The sequence below is a fragment of the Anser cygnoides genome, chromosome 16 (genome assembly GCF_040182565.1).
Source record: "Anser cygnoides isolate HZ-2024a breed goose chromosome 16, Taihu_goose_T2T_genome, whole genome shotgun sequence".
In the NCBI taxonomy this organism is placed as follows: Eukaryota; Metazoa; Chordata; class Aves; order Anseriformes; family Anatidae; genus Anser; species Anser cygnoides.
This window is the reverse complement of record NC_089888.1, coordinates 3,669,356-3,685,767: the sequence shown is the minus strand read 5'-3', so window position 1 is coordinate 3,685,767 and position 16,412 is coordinate 3,669,356. Positions and strand designations below refer to the sequence as shown.

The 16,412-nt window shown below is 52.9% G+C and overlaps 1 protein-coding gene across 1 annotated transcript in view; it reads right to left on the bottom strand.

Moving 5' to 3' along the window:
- Nucleotides 1-16,412, bottom strand: part of LAMA5 (laminin subunit alpha 5) — a 90,522-nt gene that overhangs the window by 37,797 nt on the left and 36,313 nt on the right. The window contains 9 exon segments of the mRNA XM_066978595.1: nucleotides 376-438; nucleotides 908-1,042; nucleotides 1,557-1,647; nucleotides 2,209-2,327; nucleotides 3,258-3,373; nucleotides 8,292-8,389; nucleotides 8,869-9,039; nucleotides 10,057-10,175; nucleotides 13,780-13,897. Coding sequence (XP_066834696.1) covers nucleotides 376-438; nucleotides 908-1,042; nucleotides 1,557-1,647; nucleotides 2,209-2,327; nucleotides 3,258-3,373; nucleotides 8,292-8,389; nucleotides 8,869-9,039; nucleotides 10,057-10,175; nucleotides 13,780-13,897 — 1,030 coding nt within the window.

Here is a 16,412-nt window from a genome sequence, read left to right as displayed (position 1 = left end):
GGACCCACCGTGCCTTCCACTGCATGGAGAATGCAGAACGTGCAGGTGTGGCACAAGTACAGGTCTGTACCTAAACCCAAAGGCTGAGATCTGGGAGAACCCAGATGGAGTTCCACCTCAGCCACAGCCCCTCCGTGATCTTAGGGTGTTCCTTACAGAGAGACCAGAAGGGACATCCCCACTTGGCCTGGACCCACAGCTACTTTCCCCTCTCCCTCAGCTGCCTCCTCTCTCAGAACCACTGTGTGTCAGGGCTGTCCCTTACAATGTACAAGTCCAGTAAGCTGGAGACCTGATCTCACGTTAGGCGGCGAGGTATAACAGTAATAACAGCAGGGTGATTGCCAAAGCAGCAAGGAAAATTGCAGTGCTTACTTATGATCTGTCCCGCAGGGAGCACTTGTTCTCCAGTATCGTTGTAAGCGAAAGCTGGAACAGCTATTTGGAGAAAGAGACACCGCACAGGTCATCACGCAGTCACAGAAATCCTGTCAGAATAGCAATGGGCTGATGGTCCCAAAACTGAACGGGCTGAACAAAAATGTGAAAGATGTAACCAGGTGCAGACATCCCACTATATAAAAAACAACTACAGCCATTTTAGACCCAGGCTCTGGAAAGACGCCTTTCTCCCTCCAACATAGAAAGTCAGAGGTCAGACTCTAGACAAAAGGGGAAGTTCCCACTGACTACAGGGAGCTGGGTTCAGCTCTGCTCTGCTCCAGCCTCCACCGAGGCTGAGCACAGCTCCATCCACACCAGTGGGAACCACTCCTGAGACTGGACTGCCAACATGGCACGGGGGAAAGACATCTAAAGAGCAGCCACAAACAGAGCTTTGACCGTTTCTGCGCCCACTCTGAGATCCCAGACCTGGCCACCGCATGGCCTCGCTCGCTGTACTTACGGTAGCAGTGGGGGAAGTCGAGGTATCCCTCGGCACAGGCATCGCAGTGCTCCCCGGTGTAATTGGGCTTGCAGTAACAGCGGCCGGTGAGGTCCTCACAGGTGCCATCGGTGAAGTCAGACTCGCAGTTACAGCCTGCAGAGAGGGACAAGCTGCAGTGGCCATCACTAATCAAGACCCTTGCCAGCCACAAGCACAACAGGGGCATTGCTACAACACAGAATCTCTGTGAGAGCCCCCACCATCCGACAGGAATTCTCTCCATAAGTAAAAAGAGTGATTTTGAGAGGGTCTGGCTTAGAGGCACAGACAGCAGTGGTTTGTAGCTACTGGCTGAAAGGGCACAGAGACAGCAGCTAAGACTGGATTTCCGTGGGGGTACAGCAGAGGTGACAACACAGTTTTAGGTCACTCCAGCCTTGGACATACCACTGCTCCTGATTACATGGATGCTGCAGACATGTACAGGCTACGTGTGCACACAGATTTCCATGGACAATGCCAGCTGCAGCAGGAACTGCCCTCATGGCCCCATCTCTCATGGTGCTGGACTCTCTACACCAGAAAAATCTTTCATGCCAATCCCCAAACCACCCTCCCCAGCGTCACCAAGTCCAGGAGGGTAGCCTGCAGAGGAAATCACACTCACGATAGCAAATGTACGGAGAGTCGATCGGGTGGTCAGGGGACCGGTAGTATCCTGGGATGCACCTCTCACAGTTAATGCCAGTGGTGTGATGCTGAAAGACAGTGGGTTACACAGACATCAGTTCCTCTGCCTGCAGCAGAGGATTCATGCTCATCTGCCAGATTTGCTAACAGCTCAAGGGCCCAGAGGGAGCAACTCGGGAGTGTCAGCACATAGACCTAAATTTGCTCAAAACTCCATATGCTGATTTGAAAACAAAGCATTTCCTGCAAACTCTGCGTCCTCCCATAACTGCAGTCTGAGCTTCAGGTTCATATCTGACCTCAAGCCCATTCTGTTTGCTTCAGATGGTAAAAATGTCTTGACCACTTTGGGACAGGAGGATGGGAGTGACCTGCCTCTTCCCAGCAAGACTGCACAGCTAAAATGGTAATACCAGGGGACAGCGAGGGATCCAAGTGTGTTGTTGTCGTTACTGGTGCAAACTATGGCAGAGAGACCAGATTTCCAGAGAGAGACCCTAATTAAGATAACAGAGGGAGCGTGAATGGGTTGGCAGAGCTGCCAGCAAGACCGAACTCCAGGTGTGACTGCAGAAATACGCACACAAGGATCTGCAACAGCTTTTTCCACCAGAGCCATTCAGGCCTACCTGACAGTCAATGCAGACACCTCCCCCTTCATATCTGTCTTCGCGACTTTTGCTGGCTTTGTGGCGATCCACCTCGGGGTCGTAATAGCAGTCATAGGCGTGGCCATTGCAGTTGCAAGCTGAAAATACAGAGAGATTTTAGCTAAGTCATCAGTCCTTGGAGGTCCTTCTGTCACCAGCTGGATCTCAAGATATTAACTCTTCCTTGTGGGTTTGATATCGAATGGGTTACATTTCCATGAGGAAAGTCACTTGAATGCATCTGGGGGAACACCCAAGCTTCCAGAGATCTTCCAATTCAAAACCAAAGAAGAAACAGCTCTTTCACAAGGTCTAGTTTAAAAACAAAAAAAAAAAACAACAAAAAAAAACACGACAGCAGGCACAAAACCAGAAGAAAAATATGTGCGGGCGTGTAGAGACGAGAAAGAGAAATTACCCAACTTTGGGGCCTCAAGTAGCCTGGCTTAGAGGGCAACATTCTTGCTTCTTTTATCCCACCCAGGACGGAGGTGAGCTGTAAAGTTCAGCCCGCTGTCTCTATAAACCCACAAGAATAAGATCTAACTGTCCTTTGCTGCCCTGCACTTAAAAGAGATCGTGCGATGTAGCTGTGCTCTGTGCTCTGCATTCCCAGTGCTGCACAAATTCCAGTGTCGGCGTCTACCAAAGGTTTCTCCGGACAAATAAAGATGTCCTGTATGTAAACAGACCCAAACGCAATTCATCTTGGAGACAGAATTGAGCAACGCGACTTGCCTGTGTGAACCCTTGGATATGGAGGAGGAACTGGGGCGTGAGCAGAATCAAAGCCCCGTACAGACCTTGCGGGCCTCCCTGTGCGAGCCTCGACTAAACAAAATTAACCGTCGTGTAAACTGTCCTCTCAGCAGCGCTGCTGATCTACGCTTCGCCCAGCACTACACAAACCGCACTGCTTCGGTGAAAGACTTCGCTGCGCTGCAACGTCAAGGGGCCGGGGAAGCGCGGGCCAACCTGTGCTCTGCAAACAGCTGGGAAAAGGGAGGAAAAACCCAACTCCAACTTACGCTGGCATTCGTTTGCGCTGTCGGCAGTGGCAGGCTTCCACGGGAACTGGTTGAAGCCCGGGCAGCAGCGATCGCAGGACCCGCCGCAGGTGTTGTGCTGGCAGTCGCACTGCAGCCTGCGGGGGGAGAGGAACGAGGGTCAGCCGAGCCCGGCGCACCGACGGGGGCGTGCGGGACGGGGACCCGCCGCAGAGCCCCGCTGTGCGTAGCTGTCACCAGTCAGATACACCAATGAGCAACGTTTTGGTAATCCAAATATTTTGGATAAAAGGCTTCTAAGGCATTTTTCTTACTTCTGAGTTTCTTTTTTTTTTTTTCTGAGCCAAACACCAAACTTTGTTATTCCAGTGCCACTGCCTGCCTTTCTTCTCCTCCTCCCCTATCGCTTCTCTTTTCTTTACAGGAAGGCAAGGAATAGAAAAAAATCAGTGTGCCACTGCCTAGTCAGCTCTACAGACAATAAAATGTGAACTGGCTGGAGGGGGTAGTGGGCTTCAGAAACCTGAGCTGAAGCAAATTCTTGAGAGGGAGCCGCGTGGTGCGGGGGTGCGGAGATGTCCCTGCACCCTGCAGGGCCGGTGTGGAAGGAATAAATGAGCCCAGAGTCAGAGAGGGATGGGGCCACGCGTGCCCCATCCGCTCCTCCAGGTGTACCTGTGCTTGCAGAGAGGAAAGCTGGGAAAGGTGAATGAAGTCTTTTAGCAGACGCCAGCCCACGCTTCCTGCGCAATGCACCTCCTGCTTCCCCAGCCAGCGCGGGCAGGGCTGTGCTGGGTAAACAGGCGGCTCCCGAGGCGCCGGGCAAGAAATCTCGACGGTTGACCGACGGATCTCATCCCTGCTCGACCACGGCACTGATTCATTAACAGCAGTGACATCATCTCCAAAACTTCCACTTAGCAGAAGGCGATCCCCATCCAAAACAAATGCTTTCTGTTGTATTAGACTTATGGATAATACAGCATGTTCCAGCTTTTATCTGTGCAATTACTCATTTCCCCTCAGGGCTGGCCTGCCACTCCCATCTCTCCCTCCTCCACTGCTTTTCCATTCAAAAGCGGTGTTTAAAAATAAATCTATTTTTTAAAAAACGTCAGGCACAAATGGAGTAGTGATTCTGGATGAAATACAGAGGTGCAGACACACTCTCTGATGGCTGCAGTGAGTTGGGAGTGTTGTGTTTTCCACCTACACGTATTTTTAAGATGTGGGACCTGCAAGCGTGTGTACAGTGAATAGCTAGTCAGAGGCAGCAGCAGGGGACAAGCAAACTCATTTTAATGAAATATGGAATGACATGAAAGTCTGGGAGAAAGTTTGGGAGTTCACTTCAGCCGGAGAGGATGAGGCAGGTCCCACCTCTGCTCCCAGCTCCACGGGCAGCCCTCTCCTTGCAGATGCCATGAAATGCTCAGCTGCAGTTGGCTCTCTGTGCACTCATGCCCTGTCGTTACCCACGTTCTTGGACTGAGCCATGGCCAGGAGAGTCCAGGCACGAAACCACGTCCCTTAGGGGCTGGCTGGAGTCTATGTGGCAGAAATGAGCCCTGAAACACCCACTGCAAACTGTGTTCTTCCCATGTTTTGGAGATCCAAGAGCGAGACCCAGAGAAAGGCAAACATTGGCCATGTCTCTGTAACAAAACCACCCACAGACCTCTCTCACCTGGCTGACCACTGCCCAATGCCTCCAAGAGAACAAAATCTTCTGATGCTTTTTTTCCATGGCAGCAGCTGGAGACTAACCCAGAATATATACGTGTCGAAAAAGATGGTCACTGAGTCAGGGAACTTATAAACCTGCTGAACAGTATTAATGTCCCTGGCTGGAGGACACGGCTCCAGCCACACATCCCAGCTCTTTAACATCTGAGATGTTTGAAAAGCATTGGTTCAGTTCCCAGAAGGCGAAAAGATGGCCCTCAATGAGTAAGAAGCATGTTTCAGATGAAGAAGGAGCTATTTATTTACTTTGCTCTACAGAGTTAGCAGTGACCTCTCAGAGAGCTCATCTATCACGGCAGCTTTACTGCACCTTGTGTCGAGTCCATGCTGCTAATGAATTATGGACAAACGTTCACAAGCTACAATATTTACATGTTTCATTGATTGAATATATACAAGGAAGAAGAGGGAGCGGCTGCGTTCACATAGCACACGTATTTCCTGGCCATCCAGCCGTAAACATAAAACCACAACCTTCCCACTGGAACTGATGCTCAACAACAGCGTGTAAACAGTCTGCAGCGAGTGTCTGTGTCACAGCTGAGAGTGGCACACAAGTGCTGCGGTATCTGGATTGGGCCAGAACATCACACTAGGATCAGGAAAAAGTGCCCCTTTCTCTAACTGCTTCCAATTATATGAGAGAGAGGGAGCCACCTGCGAAAGGACTCACTGACTGCACAAAGGTGCCACCACACAGGGTGTTCTCCTTTCCAGAACTGGAAAGAGCAAGCTAGCATTCGGGATCCAGCAGGGGAAAACATTCCCGACTTCCTCCCACAGATCTGCTTTCTGACCAGCCAGGCCTCTGTCTTTAAATACCATCTTGCCGGTTATCTTCAGCATCAGGCACAGAATCAGCAGCTCCTCTCTCTGATTGTCTCTCCCCTTGCTCGTACAGCTGTGACGGAGCAATGAAGGCACAGAAACAGGAGCTCTTATCAGGCTGAAGCAGAGCGCTCGCAGGGTCCTCCCGAGCTCACATCCACAGCAGCTGCGTGTCAACACACGGCTCCTGCCTGGGCCCTCCGTTTGCAACACGCCGAGTCCTTGCTGATGCTTATCTCACTGCTCACGGGGTGTGCCAGGAGCAAGGTCTATGTCTGATCCTGCTGGTGCTCACCTTTACCCAGGAGAACTTGACTTCCCAATGCTAAATTCAGCCCGTTTGACCGTAGCGCAAATAGGGATGGGTGTAAAAAGTGCAACAGACCCTTAAGGGGGCTGTATCTGCCCTCACAGCACAGGGCCTTGCACACACACACACTCACACCAGATGTGCTGCCAACACACTGCGTCTGGAAGTGCAGCCTCCGTAACTTGGCACTTCAGAAAAACTTTCCTAAGCTGGATAAACATCATCATTTATGGCCAGGAAGTCAGCTCACGAACATGCTCCATCATGTCCTAAAATCCCTGCCAACATTTCTAGCTCACCTCACTTCTATCAAAGTGCTCATCCTGCCTTTCTGGGCAACGGGAACAAAAAGCGGGCATGTGCTGAAGCGGGAAGTTAAAACGAGAGGCAGAGACCTCCCAGACAGGCTGAGACATAACTGGGATTTTTAACAGGGCCGGGCCAAATCACATTCCTTGCCTCCCTCTGTTTGCATTTCCTTGCCCTTTCGCTGTGGCATGTCGGCGTCTGAGGGGGCAGGACGTGTGCGGCGAGACACTCCGCGCCTCCCACTCAGGGTTGCACCGAGTTCTGGACGAATGACACCGTCCTTACAGCCGAGGCCGATGACACGAAGGGACGGCGTGTGCCAGGCCCCAGCTGCCTCCGCGATGCCTCTGGTTGCGCAGGGTTGGGGCAGGTATCGCTCTGCTGGCTCCGTGGGATGACTGCCCGGCAGTGCCTGCCTCAGTGGGAAGGCTGCACGCAGCTGCTGCTGAAGCCTTGGAGAAAATAGCAGGGCTTCACCGATTACTTGTTTTCTCAACCAAAATGCTGCCCCCGGTATCGTATTTCCACTGACTTCTCTGGGCTTGCCAACAGGGTACAGTAACGCCATGAGAAGTTCTTCTATTTACCCAGCTTTTTTGTCCTGATGGATCCCAAAGGGCCTCACAGATGTTCTGTGCTGGCTGTGCAAAGCACCCAAGGAGGAGATGGCTTCTCCTCTAGGCAAGTGCGATCTGCTCTGGGTGAAACGCAACAGCTGCTCGCTAACAAGTGCTGTGGCTTTAGAAAACAGCTTGGGGCCTAGAGGGAAGATGCCAAACGCATTCAAATGTGAGCGGAGGAGATGAATTCCGGGAGGCAGAGCAAGTCATCAGCAGAAGTGGCATCGAACAATGATCCCAACGTATTTCTCCTCCCTCAATTTTCCCTTCCTTCCTGGAAATCCCTGAGCCATCAATGTCAAGGCATTTCCATGTTAAAAAATCACTCTGCTCTGGTACATGGGTGCACAGTGCATCCAGCAACACCAAAGTCTAAAACAAGGAACCATGCACTCAAATATTTATGAACTTCCCTTTGTCAGGGAGTTAAGCACACTGACGCAGACTTGCTTTTCAATACATCTTTGTTTTAACGCTTAGCAGCTTTTAATCTTGGCTGGGACTCACTGGAATTTTATTTTAGAAGATCCAAAAGCTCTACATGATCCTTATGAGAAAGTAATATAAGCTTCCCTCGTCCAGCTGAATCTACCCATCCCCTTCATAAAGGCAACATTCAGGATGCAAACAGATGGCTAAGACGCAACGCTTTCATGGTTTGAAGAAGCTCTTTGGCATTTCAAATTGCTGAGGCGGATGGGAAGAGTCCTATGAGCCAAAACATAACGGTTTTGCATGCTCTTGTTCTTTTGCAAAGAGTATTTGTTTAGCTACATACATAACTTATCTACGGTTCTGTGAGTATAACCCAACAGCAGTCTCTACTTTCTTGGGAGGCCATCCACGTGTGAGAGCATTGCCCCATTTCTTAAGAAGCATGTGGGAAGCAAGAGTCTTCTAAGAACGGGTTCAGAACACAGCCCTGGGCTTTGATAAGAAACCTCCTTGTTCAACAAGATCAGCTTTGCGCACCCACCTTCCCACTCCAGCACTCTGCCCCCATGGGGATGGCAAAGTTGTGTACAGGGAGCTGATCTGTCCAAAAGACAGATGGGCAAAACATCTTTCATTTTTGCTGCTTTGGCTGAACTAGTTTCTAGTTTGTTCCCAGGGCAGAGCCAAGAGCAACAACACCAGCACAATTACGAGCTCAGGACGGGACTCAACTCACACTGCTGTATTTCATTCGGAGCACAATGATTAAAATGCTTTTACACAGAACTGGTACTTTGAAAAACATACCTGTAAGGGTCGTTAGGGTCTTTGGCATCACAGACATCTGCATGGCCATGGCAGACACAGCGCCCTCCAATGCTGATATCTTTGATGCTGTAGTAATACTGGAGAGCACAAGAGGAACTGGGCATTAATATCTTACGAATAAGCTTCACAACTCAGGATTCAGCAGGACTTTAACCAGTAAAATAACGCGTTGGAACATTTTCCTTACACCAGCAAGCCTGACCTCATAGGCTGCAACATCTGCCTATGGTAAGACCTGCCACCGCTAACAGAGCCCATGAGTACAAGCTGGGTGTCCCAGCACAGCCAGAAAGCTCTGTGGGACACCAGGAAGTGTTTCCCAGTTTCATGCTGTTGGTGCTAAGAACAGCTCTTCCCAACCAGTCCCTAGCTCTAAACACAGCAGCGGTGGCACCCGCTGCAGACACCTTCTGCTTGGGGAGCCCAAGTGCAGAGAGAGGAAATTCCCATGGGCAACATCCCGGGATGTCTCTTCCCTAGAGGTGGCACCCATACCCCTGGAATACCCCTCAAACACTTCCACCTCATGGGCAAGAAGTATCAAGGTCTGCCTTACCCTCCTGGTCACCGTAGGGTCCCTTAATGCTTTGCCCATCAGGTGCCCAAGCAGAGTGTTTGTCTGCAGGAAGCGCAGTCTGATGTTGGTGGCTTTTGTGAAATTCCGCAGGAGAGGAGAGTAGGAGAAGTTCATGGCTCCCGGGCGCCCGTTTACGAGAGACACAACAATCTGAGAACACAAGGAAGGAAAACAAATCAGCATCATCCTCTGATATGGGAGGAAAATAATCTCTCCCTCAGCAGAACCCAAGCTTTATCCTTTTTCAGGACAACTGAATCAGTTCCCTGCTGGTCTTATTTGTCTTAACACTGAGCAGTGTAAGTGGCATCCAAAAGCCAAGCAGGAACCATTTGATATGAGCACTTTTAGTCACTGAGAAAACAAACTAGAAATCTGTTGCCCTTTTACACAATTAAACAACTGCCAAAAAACCCAGCCCTGAACGTCTATTCCCTAAGCAAAGTTTTAGCATGAAACATAGCACGGCTCTGTCCTTCGTGCCCAGTCACTGTTCATACCAAGGCTGCAGCATCCCTTGGAGGATGAGCAATTCTAAAGTCTCCTGTCCAATGCACGCACCTGCCCTGCTCCGCCTACTTCATCTTGTTACCTGCCCTTATAGAGGAGTTCAGATTTTAACTTAAGCACTACCCAATATGCAAGTTTTTATTATCAGGCTCTTTCTATTTTCTCTTCTTCTTTGCTGTCCTCCTCAAAAGCCTCCTGCTGACTTACATTTCTCTGTAAAGAGAAATATTCATGGGTTATGCACACTTTGCTGCCACTCCTCTGGGTAGCTGGGCTGTGGGCAGGAGCAGGGGAAGGGCTGAAGAGCTCCTAGGACTCACGCCCTGAGCACAACTGCAACCGGAGGCAGTCAGGTCCCTCCGGACTGCTGCACCCCATGGCTATTTTTCCATGTAAATAGAGGCACAAAAGGAAACAGTCAACAGGAACACTGCTTCATCAGCCTGGTGGCACAGCCACAACCCAATGTCCTCTGTGTTCTACCAGGGTTTGTACGCTGGGAGGACAGAGGACTTTCTTCATCCATACAAGGAAGAATTGCCCAACGTCTCCTACGAGACTCTTCCATCTATTTCAGTGGCCAGTCACCTCACCAGCATTTTTTACAGCCACAGAAACCCTGGGAGCCCCAGGGGATGGACATGTGCAACAGCTCACCTCCCCATTTTCTAAAGGCACGATCCGGGAATATTCAGTAGTGCAGATAGCGTGGTCATCCTTGGTGATACGATCCACAGTGTGCAGTCCGAACTTCTCAATGCAGTCCCTCTTGGAAGCTGTATCAACCAGAGATGAAAGCAGTAAGGGGAAAGGAACAATTCAAAGTGCTGTACTGATTTCTCCGCGCTGGCCAACAGGAGAGAAGGGTCTATGCTCTTTGTTAAGCACTTACTGGGTAAAGATTGCTTTGCATCAACTCTCTTGTTGCTAACACACTTGTGCTCCACTGCTGAGAAAGCAGGGAGTCACTGTGAGAGTAACAGGCACCATCAGAAATTCCTCCAAATCACCTCGGTGCAGTGAATTAACTCACAGATGGAAGGTAGGAAATGGACATTGCACCGACTGCGACCACCTACAAAAAACTTGCCCTGTAATTTTGGCATTAAGCTCACAGTTTGAGCTCTAACCCTAGTCTGAATTTGTTGTCTTCATTTGCTGATGGGGAATTTGCTACACTGCTTCTGCTGAACTGAAGGGCTGGTTGCTGCCAGAGCTCTGCACCTGATGCAGGAGCTCAGTGCACCATGTCCACTACGTCTACAAAACAGAAATGCTGAAGCTGCTGAGAACTGCCCCCTGGGGACAGCACCCGAGGGCTCCTGCCACTACGTGGCAATGCATGGCTGGCTAAAGCCAGGGGACAGGCACCACTGGGCAATCTGCTGGCCCTGCAACCTGCTCTGGGGACCCTGCTGGGCTCCCGGGAGCATGCCACAAGTCTCCGTGCAGCTGCAGGGACGCCCTGGCTTCCCTGCACAGCCATTCCTGCAAGCCCCGCACCTTGCAGAGCCCGCAAACCCACTGCGACCGTGCTGGGGCAGTGAAGGACCTGATTCTGCAGGGTGGGGAGCCGCATGGGGCTGCTCCCCCAGGGAAGAGCCTGGGTGCTGCTCCTTCCCACCCCCATTCCACCCGTGCCAGGAGCGCTCAGCACCGCCTGCCAAAGCGCACGTCGCTGCAGCGCTCGGACGCCATCTCCACGGGGAGGAGAGGGAATACGAGGCAGCCAACACGACCTGCCAGTGCTGCTCAGCTCACGCGGGGAGCTGATGAGAAACACCAGCCTAATCCATGGGAGTAACCCTCCCAAATCTGCTGCAACGTGCCTCCAGCTGGCATGCCCCCTGCCCCGCGTGCTGCGCTGCTGGGTGAAGGCAGGCAGGAGGTGTGGGATCGGTGAGCACAGGCGGCTTCAGCCTGCCCTTCGCCTCGTGGCCACCTACGCCTGGTCTCCAGCCACGTGGTCCTGCTCCGTTAAACGCTGCCATGGAAATGGCAGCAGCTGAGCTGCATCCCCAGGAAGACGGTGTGGAAGTATTTTAGCTCTGGTGTCTCGCTCCCGAGCTTTGCTTCACCAGGTGCTTCTGTAAAGGCAGCTTATCCTGAAGCCTCAGGCGAGGAACCTGTCACTGCTGGCGTGCGGTGATTGATCCCCAGAGCACTGCCACGGCTGAGCACGGAGACAGGACGCTCAGCAAGAGCGGCTCCTCAGGAAAAACAAAAATCTTTTCCAGCTAGCTCAAATCTCCATGGCTGCGTGAGGCAGCAGCCGGGCACTCTGGCTCTGTCACCGGCTGTACTGATGCCCTTGGGCAGGACTTTCTGTCTCCGAGCTAAGACAGTTTTAGTCAACCCATGTTTTAAGGAAAGAGCAGCCTGGGGAAGGTCAGCCCTGGGTGGAGATGAGGACAGCCTGGCTCTGTGCTTTGTCTGCCCTCCCCTCCACGGTGGCACTGCCCAGCAAAGCGCAACGAAAGGGGCTGGCCCTGCCCGGCGGGCTGAGCTGGGGCAGGCAAGGCTCCGCAGCCCCCACGGCCAGCTGGGACCGGGCGTCTTTCATGTCCCGTCCCCATTTGAAACGCTGCGTGGGGAACCCTTCATGTGGATAAACACCACCACGAAGCTCATCCGGCTGCTCCCACTTCTTTGGTGGCCAAGGAACGCGCGGCGCCTCCCCGCCACGAAGCACGGAGGATCCGCGTTGCCACGCTCCCTCCGGCCCCGCTCCCCCAGACCCCATCAGCTGCCCTAGCAGATGCTTTCCACAACGTCATTTCTGCCCTCCTCCTGCAGAGCTGAGCCCAAAAGCACTTCAGTGCCCTGCCCGGGACAGCCTGGGGAAGCGAACGCCTCCCACCAGGGATGGTGTCACCCCCGGCAAGGCTGGCTGGCGTCTCTGGAGAGCGCTTACAGCCCTGCCAGCTGCTTTTAACCACCCTAGCGAACCGCACAGTGTTTTTGTTAGACCACCTACAGAATTCCCCAAGCCAAAAATAAACCTCTGCAAAGGACTTGTCGTGCTAGCGCACCCGGCACGTTTCGGACCAGCAACCTCTTTATTTCCACGGGAATTTTCCACTGAGCTGTGTCGTTACATCTCACTTCTTCTCAAGGGGGGGGGGCGTGGACAGGGCTTGATGTTGCAGGAGGGAAGAGAGCTCCAGATGCTGCAGCGTTGCCACTACAAGCAGGGACAAGTATGTAGGGCAAGAGCTCTGCCCCAGACCATACAATAACAGAACTGTAATGGGCCCCAAGAGAGGCACTGCAGCTGGAAGGGAAATTCTCCTTACAGAAGAAAAAAAAAAAAACAAAACAAGCAACTTGACAGCAGCGACTCCCCCCTAGCACACAGCAGAGGGGAAAATCCGAGTGCTGGAGAGGAGCTGCCATACTAAGGCAACGCAGCACACAAAACGCCTGCAGCTCTTTCCTGCACAAGAAAAGGCCAGCAGAGCTAAAGCACGGGCTGACAGGTAACTCAGAAATATGAGCCCTGAGGGGCGGCCCAGGGCAAGGCCTCTGAGTGCTCCGAGGTCCCTCCGTGACAGGTTTTAAGCTCTGGTCGTAGATCTTAACTCTCATCTTCTCCCAATTACTGCTGCTGCTGCTTCTGGGCGGGGGACGGTGGTTAACGCGTTCCTCAGATCTGGCTACCCCATAGACCCCATGGGACGAATTGCCAGAGAACCAGCTGCTCCTAAAGAGATCAGGTTTTAATCAGAGAACTCGGGAGGAGGGAATTCAAATGCACAGACGGGATTTCTGGAGCCTCCTTGTCCAAGTGCCTCCTCTGATCCCACCCAGCCAGCAGCAGGACAGCGGCTCCCCGCCCTGCCCAGGCTGGATCCCGTCTCCGGTAACCAGTAAGGGGAAGGGGGCTGCTTTCTGCCCCCAGACTTTTGGGTTCCTGCAGCCACCTGGAAGTGAGCTGCAGGTTTGTTTCTGCAGAACTGAAATATGCTACTCTGAGCACGGTAAAGGGCAGACAGACAGAGAGAGAAGATGGTAAGAAATCTGAGGTTCCATACCTAGACCAGCAATGCCCAACCACTGACACTGGTGCCAGCTTTGGCATCCACAGAGATCTGAGTGAGCACCAGCGGCAATACCTTAAAAAATACATTTAGCCCCACAGAGCAAAACAGTTCTCCTGCCCTGAGGAGCACCACAACCTCACCCAGCCGCTACGATCTGAAACTCAACTCTTGCAGCCTTATTGGGCAGGAGACATGTACCACATCACGGCAGTGACACAGAAACAGCTCCAAACCAGCCCAGTGTTTGCACAAAGAGCAAGCCCAAAGAGCCTTTCTTCCTTTCGGCCTCACTACCTGGCACTATGCTGCAGCTCTCTCCTGACGCTGCCATACTTACAGGCAAAATACTGCCAGGGCTCGTAGGTAAGGCCGAAGTCAGTAGATCGCTCCAGCACCCAGAGGTCAGGACGAGGAGAATTTGCAAATTTGATCAGGACATACGCCACGTGGAAGAGCTGAAAGAGAGGAGCACAGAGTTAGTTGGCTGCTCAAAGCTTCGTGAAAACCAGGGGGAGCTTGGGGGCTCCCAGCTGAATAAAGTAAAGGAGCTGCCGCTCTGCAGAGCCTGCTGCTCACAGGCAGCTCGTGGAGCAAAATCCCCCGTATCTAAAAGGATGGTGATACGATGCGGCTGCTGGGGAGAGACAGATTACGGAGCTCAGCTCCCACGAGTCCAAATGCAAACAAAACTCAGACTTTGTGGCTACAGGCCCCGCTCGGGAGGCTGTGCTGGGCGGCTCCTCAGACTTAGCCTCGACCGAGCAGGTGGCACCAGAAACCTGTGGCCACGTCCTGCCCAGGGAACTCGTGCTGGCCTGACCCCACCAACAAGCTCTGCAAGGTGATCACAAAAAGCTGCTAAGTGCTACAAAGCCTCAGGCTGCCCTTGGGGTACCAAGCGACACCCCGAACCGTTAACATCTGCCCGGAGCCCGGAACACCCCGTGTGCACCTTGCACGTAATACCACAAAATTAAATTATTATTTTTTTAAGGCTCTACGCTTGACAGCTCTGCTGCACCCACGCAACCTACATTTTGAAGTTGGTTGCAAAAAAGCCCCATAATTGCTCCTCTCCCCCAGGCGCCACAGGTACAGGAGGGCAGGAGACCCACTTGGCTCCAGCACAGCTCCACCGCCGGGCTGCTCCCATTCGTCTGGACACTGACGTGTGTGCATGTACCCTTGCCAAGAATAAAATAAACGTACTCTTTAAAGAGCTAAAATGTCAGCGCTAGAGAAAAACAAAAGCCCCAGCAGAACTTCCCTTCCCCGGCTGGCACGGGCTTGCTCCAAGAATCCCCGCTCCATCATCCTGTCACAAACTGATATTTAAAGGCAAATAAAGTTCTCTTATCAGAGAAAATTCCTAACATCAAAACCAACCCAACAGGGAGTTCAGTGCTCGAAAAGCAGAGATTTACGGCTCAGTAGTCCCTCCTCCTACAAGGCTGGTACTGTATGAGCATATATCCCCCAAGGATTACCCGGGACACATCTGCAGGGAAGGAGAAGGATGGCTGCCTGCCTGCCTCAGCGCAGGGGCACCAGAAAGCCGCCTGCACCTCGGCCCTGCCCCAGCCGCACACGTCGCGGAGTCAGAGGGCGAGTATTAATCGTAACAGGCCCCCAGAACAGCCCTGCCGGTAACTAGGCTTTTTAAGGGGAAGGAACGAGGCAGGGAAGAGGCATTTAAAGCTACCAAGTCACCCATGAAGCACACGCCTTGCTACAGCCACGCAGACGAGCGGGTCCGAGCGCTGTCGGGGCCCGGAGCGAGGGGACGGCGCAGCCCTGCAGGCTGGCCCCGGCTCTGTCTCGACATCAGCGGGATGAGCGGGCGAAAGGTTCCTCAGGCTCCTGCCAGACACTGCTCTGACACCAGGACAGCCTCTGCTCCGCTCCCCAGGGGTTGCTGCCGGCACCCACCCTCACACCTGGCTGTGGGCGAGGGGTGCCCGAGGGGGACGCTCGGGGACTGAACTCGGTCCTGGAGCACGGCGGGGGTGTCGCAGGTCGGAGGCTGATCTCCGGCCGCGAAGGGGCAGGAGCGTGGGATTTGTGAGGACCGGTGCAAGCCAGAGCAAAGAAATCAAAACCCAGCGCAGCTCCCGGCTGCCAAAAGCCTTGTGAGCCCAAGCAAGGGGAAAAAGACATTTCAAGCTGCTGGAACCCGAAGGAAACCAGACCTAAACGCTGCCTCGTATTCCCCTCTGCTGCCTGCATGTTATCAAGGCACAGGAGACAAAGCTTTTTGGAAGGAGCGGCATTTTCTGCCCCCTTACCCTCCCAGCAGAGCTGTTATTTGTTAGTGAAAGAGGCTTCAGCTCGGGATTTTTTTTTTCCTGCTTTCTCTGCAGGCCCCGTTCCCACAGGTTCACATCTGCCCCTTGGCACGGGAGCAGGGCTGAGCACCAGCCAGTGCAGTTACACCTTCCCTCCGCCAGAAATCCTCCTCCAGCTTTATTCTCCAGGGAATAAACCGCTGCTCCTGCTGGAAGCTGGCACAGCCTTCAACTGGACAAAATCCACTGCGGCTCCAGTGTACCTGCAGGTGTTCTGGCCTCAGGCACTGGGAGAGCTGGGAGGCACTGGGAGAGCTGAGAGGCACCGGGAACCGCCCGTGGCTCAGAGCAGGCGGTGCGAAAGGGCTAACCCGCCTTTACAAAGCAAAACACAAAACAAAGCACTGACAAAACAAGGCAGTACTGCAAAAGCAAGCAGAACAGCGTCCTGTTGTCCTGCAGGACTGGGGTTACGTGTCCGAACTGCTCTGGTCCTAACTCCATCAGGTCCCCGGGGTCTGCCTGACGAGCTACCAGACCTCTGCGCCTGCAGCAGACGCCTGATGCACGTGCTCCGTGCCTCTGGAAATAGTCTTGACGTTCTCTGTTCCTTACTTTCCTCCACAAACTGGTGGTTACACCCAACGCGAAGGGGCAATCTTTTCATATTCGTAGCATCTACCTC